Consider the following 24,140-nt stretch of genomic DNA (forward strand, 5'->3'; position numbering starts at 1 on the left):
AATGAAACGTCATATTTTAATATCAGTATTACTTTGACTAATAACAATTTAAAATAATCGTATTCATAACTATTTAAACGTTGCTGAACTATTCATAAACATATAGCTTGATACTTGATTTTTTTATTTGATTCATAATTCATAAGCCTTACCAGGGATGAAGGAAAAAATATTTACGTAAAAAAACTTTATGCTCACTTAATAAAAAAATTGAAGCAATGAGAATATCCGGTAGTTAGATTATAAGAATACTTATAAACGCGTATATGTTAAAATATTAATTTTGTAACAAAAATAATAATTACAATTATATATATTTATATAATACCATACTCAAAGTATGTTTTACGGGTGATAACCTGTACTTAAAGCGTTTAGAGTTTTATACATTTTTAAAAATACTTCCCTTTTAATTCAAATATTGATTTACTGCTTGAATGAACATTACGTAATTGTAATGCTCAAACGTTCAACATAAATTTTTATAATAAAAGAAAATATATTTTCGTCTTCACTACAGTTAAAATAATCTGGAAATCTAGATGAATAATTTCAATGAGTTAAGCATTAACCTTCCCAATGATTGAAAGAACGACATCAGCAAATTTAGGTTTCAGAGTTGGATAAATCATCATTTGACACAGACAGATTAGAATCAGGTAACTTCTGACTTTACTGTCAAACGTTTGTCAAGAGATTAGTCAATAAACTAAACAATTCAGGATATAATATTATTGATAAAGCTATTAAATCTTTCCTGGGTGTGATTTAAGTTTTTTGTAATACATAATTGTGTGGCTATTTATTTCGCACCGCAACATTCTACATGTTATACCAAGTTATACAAGTTTTTCTAGCTTATAAAGTACAACTTTTACAATGGATTGCACATAAAGTAAAAGGGACTATGATAACGAATTAAACTTAGTCAACCCACTCAAAATCTTTTACCCTGTAACACCACGCATCTTATAAACTAATAAATCTGAATGCTAAAGAATAAAATATACTTCAAAGTATTATTCTTATTGTACTAAACTAAAATATATGTCACGGCTTCGAAAACTATAGAAAAAAGAGATTTTATTTTGTGTTGCTTTATTTAAATCCCACAGGAAAATCCTAAGTAGATAATATTTTTGGGCTATTTATTTCAACTTATTCTGAAATCCAATTCGGCAAAGTGTAAATTGTAAGCAAAACAAAGTTTTGTTGTTTATTACAAAACCGAGTGACTTGTTTGTCACAACTTGGTTCCTTGGAACTATTTACATTTGCATTAGCGACTTCCTTGCAAAGCCGATTGTTTGAAAACAATTCCAACTGAAATTCCGACTCTGTTTTAGTATTTTACTGTTTTTCTTCTAGTATTTTTTTTTTTCAAAAGAAGAAAAAAATTGAAGTAAGAACAAGAAAAGGCCTTTTTGAAAATCCAATTATTATTGACTTGAATTAATAGACTATGATTAAAGAATGATATTTCCATATTTTTCCAAAAACATTCCTTAGAAAATATTTTTGGTTGTTTACTCTTAATATACTTTGTTTCTAATCCCTACAGAAAGTTATATTTTAATTTAACTTTTTAATAAAGCTACTATAATTACACAAACCCCTTAACATAATTGACTTTCGAGGTGTTATACTTCTTATATTTTTAACGAGTTTACATAATTAATATTAAAAACAATTATTTAACTTAGATTATATTTAGTACATTTTAGTTTAGTGGAAAAGAATACTCGATTTGGACTTACATCTAAAATAATCGTTTGCTTACAATTTTTTAATATTTTATCTCGTCATGTTATCATAGAAGTATTATAATAGAACATATATATCGTAAAATGGTTAGATAAAAGTTATTATTAAATTTTAATAGTAATTATCAAGCGTATAGTTAGCTATTAAGGCACAAAATTGTATAAACTCTACTTTGTAATTTTATTTTACAATTAACGTTTTGTAAACATAATTCCGTGTTACGTATGAACAGCATGCTGTGATGATAATTTTTGGCGGGGGGTGAACAGTTTTGGAAGGAGTATTAGTGCGTGGGACACACAAAGGGGTAAAACAGCTGACTTGTCACTAATGCCTAAAACGATTTGCAAAGCAGAATTGGCTACTGGACACATCGTGTGTATTTAAAGTATACAAAATTGCAATAATACAGTATATTCATTTTGGAATACCTTTGAGATTATGACTAACTGGAATACACACCTTATATTGTAATTCAAATAGAATATCATATGGTTAAATGGGCTTCTCACAGTAAAAACTCTATATTTCCTCCAATTATTCACAGTGACGAATAAAATGCTATTGGTTACATCAGGTTGACCTATCAGCTTCACTTGGTAGAAAAGAACCGTATTCGACAGCTAGTAATTGGCATCACTGGTCACTGTCGTTGGCTAAATTGAACTACTCAATCTAAAACTATGTAAATGTTTAATTCGGAAATGGAATTTATTCTTATACCAACAGCTAAAGCTTTGAATTGTAATAAAACTTAAACGTATTCAAATTATAAAAAAGTAAGTTATATTTTTACCTCGGGCCTAAAAAAGTCTTGCCGACTCGAGATAGGTTTTTATGCTCGAGACGAAGAAGAGAACCTAAAAAGATCGAGGTCTGCAAATCCATTTCGGCCTGTGGTACGAACGCTATTTTTCACCACACTATACCCTATTACCACTAAGCCTATTCACCACAATAACAATTCACACTAACAGTCAACACAAGTACAACTTTAAGGTTATTGAAAAATATTTTGAGGAATCAGTAAAATAATAATAGATAGATGCCAAGCAGCGGTGACAATAAAACAAGCACATTGCAATGCACATGGATACTGCTTGTGTATTTAATTTAAATAAATCTTTTCAAGTAAATAAGCAAACTGCTGGTTTTCGGCCCTAGGGATGAAAAACCTGCTTGGTCCCTACCCCAAGAAGATGATATTGAAGATGATAGCTGGCATGTACCACCAATGGATACGTGGCATGGAAACGTAGCTTTCAACCTCCAATGTTTGTAAAACGACTAAAAACATCGAAGTGTGGTGAAAAAAAAACATTTCTTAGCTGGGAGGAGGGGGAAGAGCATAATGTCATTTTGATTCGGCAAAAATATGTAAAACTATTATAAAATGAATGATGAGTCTACTTGACCTTTTATAGTTAGAATATAACCAGACTATTATAACTTTAACAGCGTAATATATTTATCGGTTGTGAAGAGTAAATAAGTTAAAAAGTAATCTAATCTATGTTTGAGAAAGAAACAAAAAAAATCTGCTGTACAAAAATATATGGGTTTCTTCTCAGTAACGTTTCAATTTTCACCCTCTTTGAGCAACAAGATGGAAAATTTTCCAGTCTTTGTATGAAGGGAATTTGATAATCTTTCCATATTTCAGCTATCTTAGTATCTTACACCTGTATATAAATAACTCAGACAATATTGGAGGGAATGAGTAGAAAACTTCAATAGAATGTTGCACCAAAAGCTTTCGATTATAAGTTGAAAATTAGGTTGTGTTTCTATTTAAGTTTACAAAAATGTCATTGGTATTTTTAAGGAACGGTCCAATACGTGGTCTTGTTTCTACCTTATGCCGTTTCAAACCTACATTTTAGTGATTATCTTTTACACAACAACTGTTTGAAACATAAATTTCATTATGACGTCTAAAAAATAACAAACAAATTTCAAACAAATAAAAACAATCCAAAATGTCCCTGTACTCAACTTAGGTATAAACCTATGCGTAATACATGTGTAGGAAGGCGTAGAAATTATGTTTCAGTGTTTAAGACAAGATAGGTTTAATCATACGTGGTGTAACACATGCATTTGACATTGACAGATTACGAACATTCAAGTATCGACGTTGCGAGATTGTGTTATGCATATCGTGTTACCAAAAAGATTAGATGATTCACCCTGTGAAAATTTCACAAAATATAGTACCAAAGCCTATTTGGACCAATGTTTGGAAAGTGTGTAATACTTTTATTGTTAAACTTATCATTAAAATTGATACTATTTCCATTATTTGTATTTACGTTTATAAACTGTAAACAATTTACGTCTTGTTTATATTAAGAAAGTGTATATTGATTTTTAAATTATGAAATAGTTTATTAAAGAATTAAAAAAAAATTGGCAGGACCTTGAAAATGAAAATGAGTACATTGTAGTCAAAATATGCCGGCGTTAAATAATCATTGCAGCTGTTTATTCTCTGATAATAAATTGTTTGATTAATATAAGTCGTCACACATTTCGGATTTATTTCAATGTTTGCTTAAACTAGTTTTTTAGTTAACATTATCCTTGTAATACCTAGTTGAGATTAACAATTAACTCATATATGCCTCAAAATAATATGTATTTAGAGAACTTAGGTTAAATCTAATATGAGTTGTAGGCCTAAATACTTAATTATATAGTTTGCAAAGAAGTAGATATTGTAAGTTCTTTTTTATACATATAGAGAACCTGACAAGTAATGTATATATCAAATATGAATCTAAAATAAAATAACATCCACTCCAAAGACATTCCTTACATCCCTTATAAAATGGGGTATGCGCGAAATAGTGTTACTGTAGGCTATTAAATATCTTGTCATCTTAATTTTCTTCTAAATAGTTTTAACACTATATAGCTATCATTTTTGTTGCATTATACTACAGGCTAAACTTAAAAAAAATTTTAATCCAAATTAAAATTTAGAGCAAGGGTTGCAGATATAAGTTTGATAATACCGCTAATAAAACAGAAAGGACAACATATAATAGTTTAAACTGTTAAATTAAACTCTAGTAATAAAACACGATAAACTGTATCAAGTAGTTAACATTATACTGGAGGGAAGGGCCGCATATAAACGTGCTCAGCGAAAACATAGAAACTTATCTTACAAGTGTAATAAGAGAATTCCTCTGCATAAATGTAATCTCCGTCAGTTGTGTTGAACACTTTAGACTCTAAATCTTCAGCAGGAACTTTGAAACAGTGGGTACTTCACATCTCACTTGTAAACTCAAAAATATCTTTTGTATGAGCATAGTTTCTAGATGTATATCTTGCATGAGAAGATAAACTCAATGGGTTTTACTAAAAGTCCATTTAAGTAATTACCCGATGCGAAATTGATAGGAACAACGTAATTCTTCAATAATAAAAAAAAAAACATCTTTACCAAGATTTATCTTTATTTTGGCTTTATAAATTGACTGGTAAAATGAGAATATGACCTATGAAATGTAACTTAACATATGTTTTATTTCATTAATTAAAAAAAGGAACGAATAAATTGTGTAGGAATAAATCAGAACCAGATACCTTATGATTTTTAGGTTTGTGCAAACTAAAAAAAAATAATGGGGAAATTTCGCTTATACTGATGTTTAAAGTAGGTTAGCTACTTTTTAAAAGCCCCCCTAAAGATTGAAATACTATAATTAGTTAGTCAGACTGATTTACAGTTTATCTCTATACATATCGATAGTAAATTTATAATAATTACATAAATATAAAGACTGAGTTTGAAACAGTTTCGAACACATTTGATATGCTTATTTATTTAAATGGAATTCTCGTTTCATCTTATATAAAAATTTACCTACTTTATTTAACTTCTTAAATAGTTTTAGCTACAAAAATTACAACAATTATTCAGTGTATTGTAACCCTCATATCATCTATATCGGATCTCATATCTCATTCCCGGAACCCTAAGATTTCAGTCCTTGGAGCCTAGCCGTTCTACCTCATCAAACGATTACAAAACTACAAAGACAATTTCTTATCTTATAGTGCCCTAGATATTCGAAATATTTAGTGCCCTTTGGTATTTGAAAACAAATATTTTGAGATGGTACATAGGTCTTTAACGATCGTTTAAAATTTACATTGCTCGTATGGCGGGCAAATTCAAGATCGCCGTTAGCCTCCAAGGGCTGTATTGGAAAACCAATAACAAATTATAATGAAATTTGTCTAATCTCATTATGCCCTAGATATTTAAATTACAAACACTTTAGTATTAGAAAAAAATGGTTTGTTTGAAATGATCCAAGACGGCCGCCTCCAAGGTATTTTAAGGTTTGTTTTCAATGGGTTTTCTTGGCCCAAGGGATCCCGTGTGCACGCACATTGATCAACATATAAGTAATGTACAGAGGAAACACACCTATGGGACGACACTGGATAATCAGCCGTAGTGTGTTACAGGAAATATACTTGTGACGAGCAAGGTAGAACCCGAGTGGTGCGGAAAATCCTATCGCACAGGGCGCTCAATGGGTCTTCATCCACCGTGAGCGTTGTAGTACACGAGGGTGAGGAGTGTATTGGACTTTGCCCTAGACACCACTTAAAAGTACCTATGAATGCTTCCTCTGTGGGGTAGATTTCCGTATCTGTTGGCACAAACAACCGAATGAAAATATCGATATTCGATTGTTTCATTCGATATATATCGTTTGGTTAGTTAGATTAGGTTAAACTTACCTAACTAACCAAACAATATATCGAATTTTAGTTTTTGTGATAAAAGATACGGAAGTCTACCCCCTCTGTGTAGGCCTAATCATTTCCTTCTTTGTGTCTCCACAGAAACATATCTTTTACATTTTCATTTGTAAGAGTTTCAAAAAGTTCTAGAGTGTTTAACCTACCTGGTTTTCTTCCTCCCATTCTAACTGTCGCAAAGCTTTTTCGTCGTCAGGAGAGCTCGTGTCGTTTTCTGCACCATGAACCCGCCCCTGTAAATAACATACATATTTTAAACACAAATTTTGAAAATTATCATTACTATTTTGAAAGGTGATTGGGAAAGTTGTCTTTGTACTGATTTATTCATTCAATAAAACCTTGACTGCTATCAATATTATTTTAATTCCATAGATAGATATCCCGTGGGAAAACGTGCAAATTTATGTTCATTACAAATCTGAAACATATCACACAATATTTATAGTTTACACTAATAGTAAACACTCACCAAGAAATAAACATAAATTCTCTACTCATATTTATAAGGGTGGTAAACTTGTCCGTGGGGATACTTTACAAAATATAAACCAGCAGTATAGGTGCACAACAAAACCAATATCAAATATCGGAGTCATTAAATGTATCGGGTATAAATCCGTCGTAAACCAACCATAAACACAGACAGTTAGAGCTTTATTTCCTTCCTTGGATAAAACATAAAATAGCCACCGGGGTAAACCATAGACTATAAACTGTCTGCGATTTTTATTTATAATTATAATAGGTGAACGGTTATAAATAAACAGATTAGAGAAAAGCCAAACATTTAATACAGTTTAGGAATATTTACGTTGATTGTTTGTGGATAGAAAAGTACCAATAAAACTCGTATCATCAAAACTTAAATATATTTCAGTTAGCCCACGTGTAAATATTGACATATTGTGGTAATGACGTGAATGTTTCACAATACTTTTCCTTAATTGCATTCATAATATTAAGTTATTGGGTTAATATGTTGATTGCATAGTTACATTAGGTTTATAATGTTTATTTACTATGAATACATGGTCTTTTGAAATATGTTCGTAAAATTTGTTTTATGTAGGTTATGGAAATTATAGACTACAATGGATTTTATATACAATGCAATAAATTGTAACATATAGTCATCATCGGTACAATTTTGATGAACAATATAATTTACTAGGGATAATATTAGATTTTAAGTCAAAGAAAATTATTGAAATAAAAGATAGTGCAATTTTATTACAAACGAAATAGTGAATAATTAGTCATTCTCAGACATTTTATATTAAAAAACAGAGTTCATCTTACAATTTTATAGCAAAAAATAAAAAGGTCCTAATATTATCTTAAATTTGTGTTGTTTAGTAATTGAAAAAATCGCAAAACTATTTAGAAATGAACAATATGTTGTTTCATAAATAAATTCTAAAAACATGCTATAATAGTTTTGTGTTAATCTGTTAAATCGCCAAATATCTGTTGGCGTAACGGCGTAACAATTCAAATTGAACGCAACCGAATCTGTTTGTTTATGATTTGCAGAACAAAAGAGATATTAGCACAAGCAGATTATGGCTGGAATCAGTCAACATTTGAGATATGTTTTGATTCACCACCACCAGAGCTTATAACCTTCACAACAGCGTATTAGCGGAAGCAAAATCGAGTTTTTCTTATCTTAAATACCACACATGGGGGACAATAAATTACAAATCAAATATTCCAAACGCGATTTGTTTTAGATTTTAATAGAAGTTTAATTATACCTATTTTATTATTTCTTTAATTATTTTCATCTCCTATTGGGGAAGTACGTGTAGATATATAAAAAACGTTGAAGAGGATGCATGTACTGATATCGCCTACTGTAAATTAAAATATTTTTTCTTAAGTTTTAGGATGGCCAATTAAAATGTTTTAATTTATTAAACATGCTCAATGCTTGTTTATAGTTCCTAACAATATGTTTGGATTGCGTTCTTACACATTGGTATTTAACAGCTTTTTAAAAATCAGAACTGTGATCAGATTTCAGGGAATTCTGATAAAATTGACAGAACTTCAGATTGTTTCACAATATTAACTATTATTTAAGTTCATTTTATTGATTATTAAGATAGTAATAGTGTTTTCCAGGGTGTGGTCGTTCTTATTTTAATATGTTATTTTTTACCATATACTAAGATGGATCAATTAAGTAACATTGTAATTCATATTTTCTCTACATGGTTGAACAAACACACATTTTACTTTAAAATAGTATACAGTATATAAATTTTAAACTAGTATTAGCTTTTGTTTTTCGTTTGCTGTACGATAATGATTAAAATATTTAAAAAATTAAAAAATAAAAAATTTAGCTTGTTTGAACGTTTTCCTTAAACTTAGTGTAGTTTTAAAGGTGGCTTTACAATTTTAATATTATTTATGCACTTCAATTAGCATATAGCATACAGCTGTGCAGGTAGTACTTTACAAATTGTCGTAAGTTAAGTAGTAAATGTCAACAAATATTTCAAGTCGAGGTAGCACTTGTAAAACTATCAGCTTCTGTCCAATTCCTTTGTCCCATCGCCAGCTCTCGAGTCTTAGCCCATTTGTTCCTGCCGTTGTAATTTATTGTTTTACATTCTAGTTGACGTACTATTGTTTTCAAGATATTTTTTCAAAGTATCATAAGTTACAAATTCTATAAGAAAGGCCCTACTAGATTAAAAATATGTAGTGAAAAACTAAATTTTCCTTTGACTAAGTTCAAAACTATAATAGGTTAGTCAAACAAGTTATTGCGAAATAGTTTAAAATAACAACCTTAATAGTTATCAGTAAAAACAGCTGATTTCAATAATATAAATAATAAGTTGTAAACAATCACTAGCGCGTGTAATGGGCAAATAGAGAACTTAAAAGATCAAAGTAAAGTAAATTTAGAGGAAGGAAAAAAATCAGCTGGTAATTTTATTAAATATATTTACATTCGTTTTTGGTTTAGTTGGTAAACACTTATAGTTTTCATTCATTATAGAAGACCGAATAAATAGCTGAGTCATGACAAAGATTCGTTTAAGCAAATCTAAAAAAAATATCACCGAAGAGAAATAATAGGAGACATTATTTATAATAAATGTGAATGTTTTTAAGCTCAGTTTTCCTTCTGCACAAAGCATTTTGACAAATGTACTAGTCAATGAAAACAGCTGATTCCTTCTTATGTTTTCCTTGTTTGTATTAGTTGGAATGTCAAAAGCAGCAAAAGCAATCAACTTAACCTTCTTGCAGACAACGATATTTCAGTCGTCCTGTTGTTCTTAAGTTGATGATGCCACATTATATTTCCATCTTTCCAATAGTTGGTTAAATCGGAATAAAATTTGTATTTCCAGAAAGATAACATATATTTTAAGTTATTTCATGTATTAAACCGTATACACTTCATTGTTTTCTATATCATTAACATATATCTTTTTACTTCTAACGTATATATTCATTCATTTACAATTGATAAGGCATTTTAAACAATGTTATTAGATCTAAAATGTGGTAATAAATGTGACCAAAGTTGGTTGGTACTTAAGTATTAATATTCTCTAAGCTATTTGTGACAATAAGTATGTTAAATATTATATTTCACAGAATTAAATATATTTTATACGTTAATGCAATGCATCTTCATGTAACAATTTTTTTTTTGCGCAAACCATGTTATTAAATGCAGGACATTGAGATTGAGTAACATAACATTCTACGACAGAAGACCTTCTCAGCGAAGTTACCAAGCTTCAAACAGATCCGCACATGTTGTCTAAACATGTTTGTCTGTTAGACACATGTTTGTCTGTCTATCAGAGTTGGTGGATTGTTGCTGTATTTGTCTGGTGTCTAAATGTTTGCTCAGCAAATACTCAATGTTGTATCTCACAACGCTTGGCTTTCCACTTTGACTAGGTAAGGCTAAGTAAAAGCATAGATTAAACATACTTGCTTTGTAGATTTGCTATCCTTATGGATCATCTGATAGTTTTAATGTTGGTTTCGTCCGTAAAGAGTAAGTCATAAAATCACTCTAAAAAAAGGTAAACCAAATTTTTTTACGTCCCAGCTTAACATACTAGAACGCTAGTTCTCGCCCGGAACACTACTTCAGTCTAGTCCTAGAAATTTGCAGAATTATCACATACATTCAATCCATTTGTTATTGGCGTGATTTGAACCCAGGACCTCATGGTTCGAAGCCCACGCTCTATCACTTGACCAGCTAGGTCCCAACACTACATATACTAAAATAAAAAGCTTTAGATTTTAGGGCTGAATGAAGATTACTAATTTAGTGTGGTCGGTTGCTATAATCGTTTTTTTTTTTCAAGAGATTTAAGTGGCGTTATTAAATTTTGACCTGTTTACTCGGCCCCGGGCATGAAAATTAAAGGCGCATTTGCAAAACAAGAAATGAGACTGTGTAGTACAAAAATGAGATGTGTATTTGGGATGTGGATTTTGTAGATTACAAGTAACGGCTCCGTGGCACACCCAATGTCTCGATGGTGCAGTCGTACTGCACAAGGCCGACGAAGAACTACCCTAGTAGAAGGTTAATTGAGAGTAGTGTCAAACCGTGCAGCCTACAAACCGTTGTGCACAGCCAATATGTAAATCAAGTTGAAGGTTTTGTTTCATGTGGTTTTTTAAATGGATATGTTGGAAAGTTTAGCATTAGGATAAAATTAGTAAGATCGAAACCCACATCATGATGATATGCAATTTTACTCTGGAATTGGGGTTTGAAATGTAAATGTGAAAGTTATTTAGGTTTTTTTTATTTTTTTGCTACTTCAAGCTAGTTTGTTTTCAATCCGTTAAAGACATGCACTGGGTGGCAACCCATTCCCCAAGAAATCTCATATATCAATGAAACATATTTTTTCTCAGCGAATTTTGAAGAAATGTTTGTTTAACAATGTTGCCATTATTTGTTCATATATTCGATAATATTAATTGTTTTTAATCGAGCTTTATAATAATTATGTTTCCAAGTATTGTCCTATAGCATATATTTTCCCATAAAACATAAATTACGTATTTATGAATATTATTCTCCATTGGATGTAGCTCAATGGGATAAGGATAAACTAATGTTCGTTTTACTTTGGAAAACATCTCCTGTAGTATAAATATTGCGAGAAAGAAGAAAACGAGGAAATATATCATGTCGTTGTGGCAGCGAGTGTCATTTGTAATGTTATTAGCTTCTTCCCAACTCCTTTTCTCATTGTTACTTCTTTGGTAGAATTCGTCGCTTCATCCACTTTCATTTATTGTCTTACAACAAACTGTTTCTTGACATGAGTAGGTAAGGTACATTTTTACCGATTTTGATGAAATTTGGTAATCCATTCTATCTTAGGGTATTTTTTCATTTCTTTTAATTTTGATTTGTGATGGTAATTTTACCATAAAGCGTATAAAATATCTAAAATGTCAAATTAAAAAAAAATTACACGAACGATATTGATAAAGATTAAGTATACTATACCGCTTTACATTCCAAACAAAATGGTATAACTCCCATCGCTGTAAAAATTAATAATCAAAAGTTATTGTAGCTTATGCTATTTTCTTACAAAAAATGCCGGTTTTAATTAAAATTAGTATGCTTTGGTCCTTATAATTCTAAACGAAATACTGTAGTGCGACCCACTATTGCTTGATAAAATATGGCTAAAAAATGATTGCATCTTTGTGATTTTCCCTACAAAAATGTCATAGTTAATCTCACCACTTACAGGTTTTTGACAATCTAATAGGAAAAAGTATGTGTCAAATTTCTAAAACAGTTTATTTTATAAAAGTAAAGACTTAATAATGATACTATTCTGGGAGAAGGCACAAGAAATTATTCTTGGTAATGAAACTATTATACATATAAAACGGCCTCTAAAATAGAATTTGAATTCTTCAAACAAAACCATACTGATGACTATAAGAACTTAGAAATGTTCATGAAAAGGGTTGAAAATAGTTTTAAAACTCCCAACAGTCTTTATTTTAACGAGAAAAATAATGATCAACGGGAATTTAGGACATCCAACTTTATTAATTTAACATAGGAGTACTAACACAAAGAAGTATGTGGTACTAATAATGAAAACTGGGTAAATACATTTAACTATTTGTGACATATTAGGCATTATGAGTAAGTTAAGGTAACAGGACAAATAAAAATACAAACGATGACGGATGGACGAAAAAAGAAAGACAAATACAAGACACACATGTTTCGATGTTTGTCTTGAGTTGACCTGTCAACTTCGAGGTCTGCAATCAACTCTCCTTCGATTGGCTTTACTTTTTGTGATCGAGACGTCACTTTGTCTTCCACATCTTTAGGTCGTTTTAATTTTCAATTCTTGTTCGAGTACTTCCTGAATAAAAGCAACTTTCATATTAACTCAATGTATTATTTTCTTTGTTGTTGTGTCTATTTTTTGATCGTGATTTTTCCTAATTTTATGAAAATAAAAATCATTATTACTCATAACATATTTTCGAGGACACTTTCATGTCACATACTTTCTCCTATAAGTTTGTCAACAGCCCTAATTATAGGTCGGTGGTAGTAGTCCTGATACTTTATGGCTAGTGTCTCAAACATTGTAATTTTGAACCGTAATTTTTAGGCATTGGGGATTTAACCATTTTGTTTATAGTTAAAATTACTATAATATTCTAGAATTCAAAATCAAAATCATTCCAGTCTTTTTTGTCAAAATCTAATTACTTCGTTATTCCATTGGAAAATCTCCATTAAAGCTAAACACATTTTTAAAAACCGTGGAATAGTACCCACTTTCGCAATTCGGTCGAAATCGGACCACAGGTGTAGTCAGTGACTTTATGCTTATCCACACTCACACACACACTCTCTTTTTATCAGATCACTTCAAAAACTAGATCCCAAAAACAGATATATACACAAAAGTCCAAATTCAAGAAGTTAAATGGTATGGGGGAATGAAAGTAGAATTCCTCAATTTAGTTGTGACGTAGGAAGAATCCGGTCAACATCCACACGGCAAACATCTCTTATCAAACTATTCTACAAACAAAAGAACCCTTAATGAGTTACATTTACAACCTGGCTGGGATGGGTATTGAAAACGACTTTTATGGCCAGCCATTGAATTTTGTGCTAATTATTTATAAAAACCGCCTTCATCGATGATTGCCAGAATAACAACACTCAAAAAGTAACTTGATTTCGTACCTTGAAACAACACCCACATCTTTTATATACACATTTTACACTTCATAACAATGGAAATCTAAATGAAAACGAAATATCTTTGATTTGATGTAGATGAAGGTACTAAGTTTCTAAATCAAACTAAACCTCCATCAGAATAATTGAATTGTACTCTGACTTAGATTTGCATTTTGACAAGTTTTCTTACTTAAATAGTTAATTTGTATTCAAAACTTTGTCTTAAACCATTCCGTTAGCGCAAACGCACATTCCGAAGGATAAAATAATCCTGTTAAATATTTATCGCAACTCTTATTAGATAAAGATTAATTATGTTTAAAGCTTACTGCTCTAATAAAAAAGTGTTGATTTTAATAAGTTAATTAGCAAAGCAATGCATCAGATACATATTATGGACGGCATGTCTAAGTCAGCCCTAATTAGGGATTATATGTATTATGATTCCAATTCAATAATTCAATTATTAGATAATAATAAATAAATGTACTTGTTGTCACCATGGAACTTGAGTAAGTTTCTGTCTCATAGCTGTGTGGTATATATACATTATACAAGTTGTCAAACTATATTTTTAATGATTCCATCTATGACAAATGTTTACAAACAAAATTTCTCTATTAGGTGTCAATTAACGTAAATGAAAAGAATATTAAATATATTTTTAAAAGTTTTTAATCTAAGTTATTGTTTAAAACCTGGAAAATCTATTTGTTTGTATAGTATTTATTCTCCCTAAGGTATCGTACTAAGAAAGTATAAACATTCTGAATGGATCTAGAAAAAGACAATGGATAAACAGTGACAAAAGGTATCCAACATTATAGTCATTGTATAAACCCTGGAGGAATCAAATTTGAACAGTTGAACTGGTTAAAATCAATGTATAAAAAAAGTAGCCCATGTCTGAAAACCTCCATGGGATTAAAACTATGATTATGACTTACTTTCCTCAATCAATTAAACAACGGAATTTTCTAATATTGTCTAGATAGCCGAATGGTTTGGCTCTCCCTTATATCTGAAGGTCGCTGGTTCGAGTCCAAGCGAGATTGGTGGACCAAAAGACATTTGCCATTTTGTCATCGGGCTACAAAATGTTATTCAATGTACAAATATATATATATATATGTATATGTATATATATATATATGTATATATATATATACAAAAAGTCATATCGTAAAAATCTAAGAGTCTTGTCAGTCTCTTAAAAAATACCCCCGGCATAAATGGAAAATAAATAATAACCAAAACTATTTAAGATGATGCATCATAGAAATAATCAAGTTAGGTGACCAAATATCTATAATATAGTTCCCCATGACATGATGATTTCGAATTCCCCACTTGGCGTCAGATAAAACTACCTTGCAAGGTACATCGCGGCAACGTCGACAAGAGTTATGAGTACAATCCATCATAACGCCTTCTTATCTCCATCATCAAACGCTAATATTATTTCTCTGTGAGCTCAAAGATAAATGGAGTCAAAGAGTCTATTCCGCTACTAAACAAATGCTTCACCTTGAATCACCTTTTGTGTAAAGTAGCTTTAAACTTGTAGCGTAGCAGTTTGGAATGTGTATGTTTAAGGTGTGAAATTTACAAGAATTTATGTGTCCGAAATTTATTTGATATGCATATATGAATGAATTACAATATTTTTTCGAGTTTGTTTTAAATGTTTTTCCTTTTTAGATAAAGGTTTGTGTTTTATGCGTTTAAAATGGGTCTTGAATGATTAATTGACGTTCTTATATTATTAACATAAACGGAACACATATACATAATTCGTCGAAAAAAATTTCCCATTCGCTAATGTTTTTTTGACTTGACATGATTAATTAATTATATAGACGTAAACGATTCTCATGATGATAAAAGACTAACATATATTCCTAATAAATATAACCTAATAAACGCAAATAGGATTTATGAAAAAGGTAATACTTAATACAACATGAAACAATCCCTAATCTCTTTCTCTGTTTTCTATATAAGTACAAATTAAACGCAACTATGTATGGTTAAAACAATAAAACAAAAAAGACAAAACAATCCTTGCACTAAAAAAAATTTAAAATCTAATTTTTAAGTAAGCTCCTTAAATATTACATAATAATTTTTACGGATATTTATTTTGCATCTTTGTCAAGTTAATAAAAAAGATGCATATTACGATTGTAGCGTGTGTAGCCTACTATGATGTACCCGGCAGTTCTTAGAATAAGATTTTATTTAACTAGAATAATCGGCGTATTTTGAAATACCGTTGATTATTGAATGTAAGAAATCAAATTGTATCAGAAAAATTATTTTGTACGTTCATTCGAAGGAAGATGTGTACCAATAGACTCTTGTGAAACATCAGGGGATGAAAAATTTAGCTAAAAAAGTGTAAATGAAAAATCGTAAAATTGGAGAAAGAGTCGAACCAATAAATCTATTTCAGCGCCACTGACTGAGATTCTGGGGCTTTGTTCTCACATTAAGTTGAATTACCACTAAACCACTTGTTACTTAATGGTTTTCTCACTTCAACCACAATGTTAGTGCTGCTATAGTTGAAATAGCTCATTAAAATTGAATTCATGTAAAAAATTTATTCTAAAAATAGTTTTATTTTTTTCATCCGATTAACCCAATTCATTTTCCGTAAAAATCGGAAACAACATTTTAGCGAGTATTGTTAAGTATTAGAATTAACTAAACAAAATACGTGTATACCTTTTCCAAAAATTAGAGAAACCACTATAAATATAGCTAAATGCAATAAATTAATTTAATCGGTTGTCATCATGAATATTTGTAGACCTATATTGTATTCAATTTTAAATAAACACAAAATACAGAAAATATTTTAATTATACTTCCTAAGTTTGTGTTACCTGTTGATGCTATGTTGCTATTATATCGCAAATAAATTTATTTTAATTTAAATGTTCAAAACACTAAATCGCAATGTAGTTTGCGAGTAGACAAAGGAAAAAACTAAAGACAAAATATTATTTAATTAAATATAACCGTTTTCAGCCTATACACCACATTAACCATATTTGAACAGAATTCAAGGATAAAAATAAAATAATAAACAATGTTTCATAAATTACCAACTATTGTATGATTTGTCATAGAAAATTCATCGTCAGAGTATGAGAATCCTCTACATCAACTCGCTGACGTCCATTTAACAAAACAATAGAGACATGACAGACCGCGTAAATGGCTGCTTTTAACTTATGAATGGGCCTTTTGTTTCGTGAAAGTCATTTAACATTTACACCTGCCGAGGAAAAATACGTATACGTGCCGAGGAAAAATGGTAAAATACGTGCGGTATTATTTAAAAGTAATGTAAAATGTGACGGATTTAATGAAGGATATCAAGTAGAAAATCATAATTAAAAAAATAATTTTGTATTTATAGTATGATGGTGAGTAAAAAACGAATCATACGAACAAATGTTATTAATGTCTTTAACTGACTGTATTGTTTGGTGCACAGTAAATCTATAAACAAAATACGGGTTTCAATAAGGTACTTAAAACGTTGTTTGCGTATAACACCACAGTAGAACATGGTAGATTGTTAGTTTTAAACATCTCTATAAACACGAAGTCTTAAAAATAAAAACATTAATTAAATTTAAACATCAAAGAACGAAAATAGCAAACGTGTAGAATATTGGACTGGGGATGACCTCAATGTACCCCACGAACACCAACATTCAATATTTTTCATCCATTGAAGCCCGTTGCCTAATATATATATATTTTTTAAGGGAGAGGAGGGAAAACGCTTTTACGCACACAGGTAGCCAGTCTGTAGTGTGAGACTCCTGAATCTATCACAGACTACTCACTAAAGAAACCCCTCTACTCTGTTGGACACAGACCTGGAATTGTTTGTCACATTACTTCAAGTCAGGCCAACTTGAAGTAATGTGACAAACAACTTCAGGCTGCCTAATATTAAACCTGCATAAAGTGTATGATAAGAAAAAAAACATAAGATCGATTACAGTCATACAGTTAAATACATTGACAATAATTACAATCCATAAGCAACTAAATTAAATATAATAGATATGTTACCGGTAAATGTTTTAATTTTAAATGGAAACTTCGAATGGAACAGAAAAAATATTATAAATAACATTTATGTTTTTACAAACTTAAAATTTACAATTTTAAAGTATAGAAAATAAGATTAATCTAAACGTTACCATAAAAATTAATATTTGTGCACATGAACTAATATTATTTATTAGAACAAGGACGGAAATATTTGAAAATATAAATACACACAAATTTATTAACACAATGCGCACGAGGTCTTATCAGGAAGAAGTTTCAGTGTTTTCAGTGATGCAAGGAGATACTTATCAATTTCACCTGAAAGGACCAGCTTGGGTTACCACAGTATCGGTGCTTATCTGGGATTAATCTGAACACCGGTGATCCCATGTAATCTTCTCCAGTAGGATAAGTTCCTAAGTAAATATGCAAACAAAAAACATTATCTGGATTATTACTTTAACTTTGTTCGATTAAAATTTCTTTACAATAATTTTCTGTTAGGTTTTTCGATTACTTTTTTGCTATTAATTATTCTGAGAATCAATTATATTCTAAGGTGTTTATGTGTTCATCAATCGTATGTGTTGAAAAACTATTAAGAACATAAGTAACAATACTATTGGAAGTATTTTGTGTGTTTAAATAACCTAGTATTTGACTTTCTAAATTTGAATGTGTTAAGGGGAGTTCAATCCCATTATATACCTAAAGTGTTACAGGTTAAAACAACATTTACTTAAAGTTATATATGTAACGTATTACAAAATTTAACGGAATGAATGTTCAAAAGTTAATAGAGAAGAAGAAGCATAAGGTTAGATATGATTAGAGAGATCCTCATAGCCATGGTTTTGTTTAAATAAAGTTAAAGTTACTATTGTTTATTGGAAAAGATAAGTATTCTGCAACAAGAAAAATTTGCTTATTTTCATTCTATTATGGTTTTAAGTACTTTATTTACATCACTAAACACAGTTGTACGTAGTGCACTTAGAAAAAAAAAATTATTAGTTCCAAAGTAGGCATATTGTAAAAATTCTTAAATACTTTTGTAAAGTATGATTAAACAATAAAAATGCCTGATATCGTTTAAAAAGAAACGAATTTTCATATAAATTAGTTTAATATTAACTTACTAGCTACAACTATACCAACAAGTAAAAGTATTTTGCACAGTTATAATTACAATATCTAATCAAAATCTAGTAATATTTACCTTCCGAAAAGAGCGTTCCCTAGGTTTTATATAGATTTATGACAAAAAAAAATAATAACCTACTTATTTTGATTGGTAGTAGTGAAATTGAACAATAACAATCGAACTGTACTTTGCGTTAATCTGAAGCATAAGTAAAAAATGAATTAGTAAAGCCTTAGAGAAAGATTTCTTTTGACACTTTTTCATTAACAACCTCTAAGAAAGTAATTGATTTGGTCATTCACCAGTAAAAGAGGGGATTGAATGCCGTGATAAATGTAACCAATCGAAGGGAGTTTAATCTTTTCCGAACGTCTCACTTTCAAGAGTGTTTTGAGGATTTTCTGATCTTTATTAATGCACTCTACTTTGCTTATAAAAACGTATGACATAGAGACTGTTCGGAAGCTAAAACTGTCCTTTTCTTTGTTGTTCGGAAAAATTCTACACTATACACTACTTAACTAAATTATCCAAAAGCTTTCAAGGCTCTCGCAAATGTTAAAATAATAAGTTAGTTGGTTGGTTATTGTGTTCAGTACCAAAGGATGGTAATTTTAGGTAGTACTTAGTTTGCAAAAATTGAATAAACAGGTTTGAAAAATTTACTAATTACTAGACTTCTAAAACATTACTTCAATGATGTTCTTTCTTTAAAAATACGAAGCTATAATATGACGTTAAAATATGAAATATGAAGTCTATTTGGGCGTTTTTACGTTGGTTAAATTGCTGGTAGTGGAGTAACTAAATTGTATACCTAACATTTAGCCGACTTGACTCTGAGAAAAGTAAATAGGTTTTTCCAGCTCTCCTTTATCATTGAGCTTTCTACACGTGATTCTTACACAAAACATCTTACTCCATCCTACTCATATCCTTAACTCATGTTAAGATTTAAATACGCTTATGTCACTGAATTAAATAAATAATAGAAGGGTAAATTGTATAGAAAACATAGTCAAAATTATTTATACAATTTCTGTCGTTAATGATGATGGTAAACTAAACCCAACTTACCAAATTCACACAAATAAGACTTTACTTCAACGCCTATGACTTAATAGGATTTACAACATAAAAAAAATGGTAATCCCTTTCATACAACAAACAAGATTCGGTTTTCAGTGTTGGAAGCTAAATAAGAGATTCCCTATCTCGTATTGACTTGTTTAATGGCCTGTTGGTTGCCAACCAGTATAGTAGATCACCTCTGACTGCTTAAACATGTTTTCCGAAGACTTCAGTTCAAATTTATAAGGTAATTCTTTACAGTAACTGCCCCATATTGGCCGCGGCACTGATAGGCTTGTCGGAAGGTCCAGAAACCGGTTCAGCTCATAACATATGGTGTAATTTTTATTTTTCGGATCACCTTACTTTTCACGATTATTTTGTTCAGTGAATTTAAAACGTAACTAAGTAATCTTGTCGTAAAGTGCATTATTGCTATACATTTTGTGTTTTTGAAAAATTTAAAAAGGGAGGATTTTCTTTTTAGTTTAAATATTTTATAAAAGAGGCTATAATTTATCTTAATGGAACTGAAAAATATAAAATTAAGTATGCAAACTTCTTTTACTAGTTGGTTGATTTGTTGCTTGTAAGTTTACATTTAAATACCAATATTAGTAAAGATGTGCAGGAAAATTAATGTTATTAAATAATAACAGTAACTGATTTTTTTTACGTTGGTCTAATGCATACCACGTAAAGTTAAGACTATGTTTCTTTTCTAATAAAATGTCCATATTTTTTTTGTTTGACGTAAAATGAATAACACATATTTGTACCAAATATTGACTGTCTGTTGAAACATTTAATTTCACAAGTACCGTGAAAGCCAAAATACTACTACAAATGTACACGTGCCAAAACTACAACAAAACTACAACTGATGTGGTTACTTGGCTTGAAATTGACTTGATCGCTCTCTTTAAAGATTTACTCTCAAACATTTTCACTTTTCTCTCACCCGTCTTAGATTTAAAATCTACAGATTTGTAGATAGGTTGTAAAAATTACAAGACATATATTTTGGATTTTGGTCAAATATAAAGTTGCAAGAATACGACTGAATATACATATTGTACAATTTCAAAATTGAACAACTTTAAGTTTTTTCTTGCAGTTTTTGATGTGGGTAAGACATAAGTTAAAAATTATCAGTGCTGTGACTGAGGCAAGTTTTTATTACAATACCACACAAATATTAAGCGTTGATTACACTTTCATTATTTATTTTAGTGAATTTCCCTATGGACGTGTAGCTATTTTTGTAGGTAGGATTAAAGGGTAATATCTCTAAACCCGGAAGCGATTTACTTTTTCATTTTGATGGTCCTGAAGCCAAAAAAACTATTCGTTAACACTTTTATATTTGCGTGTCCGTTAACTCAATAACTCGAGTAATTTTGGCCCGATTTTGATGATATTTGGCGTTAACGTGTATAATTGTATACGCTTATGTTTTGCGAACCATTAAAATTAGGTCATAGGAATTAGGTTTTGACTATAATTTAACATTATAACATAAAAATTACCCATTACCAATAAGCCATCGTGTAGGGTAAAAAAAAATAATCTTTTATAGTTATCATTTTTGTACGATTAAAGGTTATGGAGAAAAAACTGTACATTTTAAATCCCTGTATAAAAATAAACCATTCTAGTTTGCTTGTTTATTGATATATTTGGAATGAATTTCAATTGGTTATTCCATACAATACTATAAAAGGTTTCATGAAAAACCAGTTTCCTTCCCTGTTGTAGAACACATAAGAACTCATAAAAACTAATGTTTTTCAAACAGGAAATGAATCTACAAATCCAAGCAAATATTTTTGTCAAAATCCATTCAGACAAATGGAAATTCGCTTAGTCTGCAGGTTTTCTGCAAAATGGTATTATTTCCTATACAAGTTGAATTGTGGTGAATGAACATGCAGACCTCATCAGTATGAGAGGGCATCGGGGAAGTGGTTAAGCAGTGAGATTTTCCCGAGCTTAACAGTATAAAGGGTAGATTAACTGGGATCTTCTACTTTCACTTTACTTTCAATGCTTATTCCATTAGTATTCTTCTACAGTTTAGCTAACTTTGGTTAACAACCACTTAGTAGGTCTTACAGTTTTAATGCCTGTTCCGAATTGATTGTTAGTTTCTTTAGGAATCCATTATGTAATACTTTAAAACATGAATTTCACAGTAACTGATAGGCATTTTAAGCCAAATATGATGGAGATGGGTGTAGGATGAGTGGTGCGATTTTGTAGTGTTAGTGACTAAGGCCGACATATTCCTTAGTTGTCAGTAGGGGAAAAATATATTATAAATAAAAATTACTTAATATAATAATATAACACTTCAAAGTCAAGCAAGTCAAGTTATCTCAAAAACCAAGTCACCACTTTTTTTGAGTATTTTGTTAGTTTTTGTAAAAGCGAAAGCCTTAAAAATGCCAATCGATTATTTAATCGATGAAATTTATTAATATGCAAAGGAGAAATGGGCAAACGGTTTAATGCAATACAAATCGTTAACTGGTATTCATATAAGTATACATTTATGGTTAAAAAATATTTTCTAATTGAATATTATAGGTTGAACTATTAACCTCTATGCAGATATATTAATGTTATTAAAATCTATATATTCGCATTTTCAGAGCTAGTTTTAATAATATCTCAACAGATTTTAAACACAATACTTGAGAAAATAAATATTTTTGTTTTTTAAACCCAGGATATAAAAACATTGACATTCAAGAATAAGCTATACAAACTTATCACATTAAAATTTCATAAAACATTAATAAGGGTTCTACACAGTTTTAAATGGCATATTTCCTCAGTAACTATTTTAAAATTTACCATGTCAAACAACCTAAATGTAAACTTAAAGTTAGAGATAAAAGTTATTCTTCTGAGACAAATTGATGAACACAAGCTTATTATTTACGAGCTACGATTGTTTGTAAAAGCGCAAACAGTTCTCAGCGAAAGTCTTTGTGAAGGAAATTAATTGACAGAAAACACAAACATATGGAAGAATAAAGAGCAGTAAATGTTGGCCACTAATGGGGCCTTTGTTGGAACTCTGACTTGGGTCTTTAAACAATAACGGCCCCTGAACCTTGAGAGAAATAATAACTTGTCCGTCATCTTGTAAGGTGAAACGATTTTGTAAGTTTCCTTTCAAGTGATGTAATACAATGGTAAATCATTGTAAAAAAATTAAAACTTTTTTTAAAATTCTACATTGTCTAATCAAACACTAATTAATGTCCACATATTAAACAAAAAAAAAATTTAACATATTTGGCTTAAAACATTGGTTTAACATTTTAACATTTAACATTGGTTTAAAAGGGTCTTATTAATAGTCCTATTATAACTATTAAGGTGTCGCATATGAGTTTCGTACACGTTTGTTTACATGCAGTTTTTTTATTATTATTAGGAAATAATGTTATATTTTTATTTTTCAGATCAATTTAAAAACTTACAGAACAAGGAAAATACCCCACCGACCACCGAGCATATAAAAAACCTTCTCCCTGAAGAGGTGAATTAAATCTTGGAAAGTGGTGATTTCGCGCCCTTAGAAAATAGTTTTCAGTTGATAAGTTAACGGTTGATAAGTTAAGTTGATAAGTTGCTATGTGCGTCAGCAGTGCGGTCACATAAAAGGTTTTAATATGTCAAAGTTGAAATGCAACTCGTTAGAATAGGCTCTCCATTACATAAAAGAACCACTTACAAGTCCTAAGACATTGTTCTGTTAATTTACATCAAAATCCTGCATAAAGCTAACCCTATACTGTTGTGGGAAAGTATTTCTGACGGAAATGACAAAAAAGTACAGACACATTTTTACATATTTATATAAAATCTATACAAGTATATATTTATGTCAAAGTGAGTCATGGTAAAGTATAGATCAATGTATAAAATGCTAATTTGTCTAATAATATTACAATTCATTGGTTAGGCGATAATGGTCCCGACTAAAGAAACCGCTGTTAGTCAGTAACGAAAATTAAATATCTTACT

At 30.1% G+C, this 24,140-nt stretch overlaps 1 protein-coding gene across 1 annotated transcript in view; it reads right to left on the minus strand.

The window, feature by feature from the left end:
- LOC128996523 (protein madd-4-like) overlaps window positions 1–24,140 on the minus strand; it is a 125,940-nt gene that overhangs the window by 95,275 nt on the left and 6,525 nt on the right. The window contains exon 2 of the mRNA XM_054421904.1: window positions 6,699–6,785. Coding sequence (XP_054277879.1) covers window positions 6,699–6,785 — 87 coding nt within the window. The remainder of the gene's footprint in view (window positions 1–6,698; window positions 6,786–24,140) is intronic.

This window comes from Macrosteles quadrilineatus, unplaced genomic scaffold (genome assembly GCF_028750875.1).
Source record: "Macrosteles quadrilineatus isolate MER2022 unplaced genomic scaffold, UCM_ALF_1.0 Scaffold_6__1_contigs__length_79288215, whole genome shotgun sequence".
In the NCBI taxonomy this organism is placed as follows: domain Eukaryota; kingdom Metazoa; phylum Arthropoda; class Insecta; order Hemiptera; family Cicadellidae; genus Macrosteles; species Macrosteles quadrilineatus.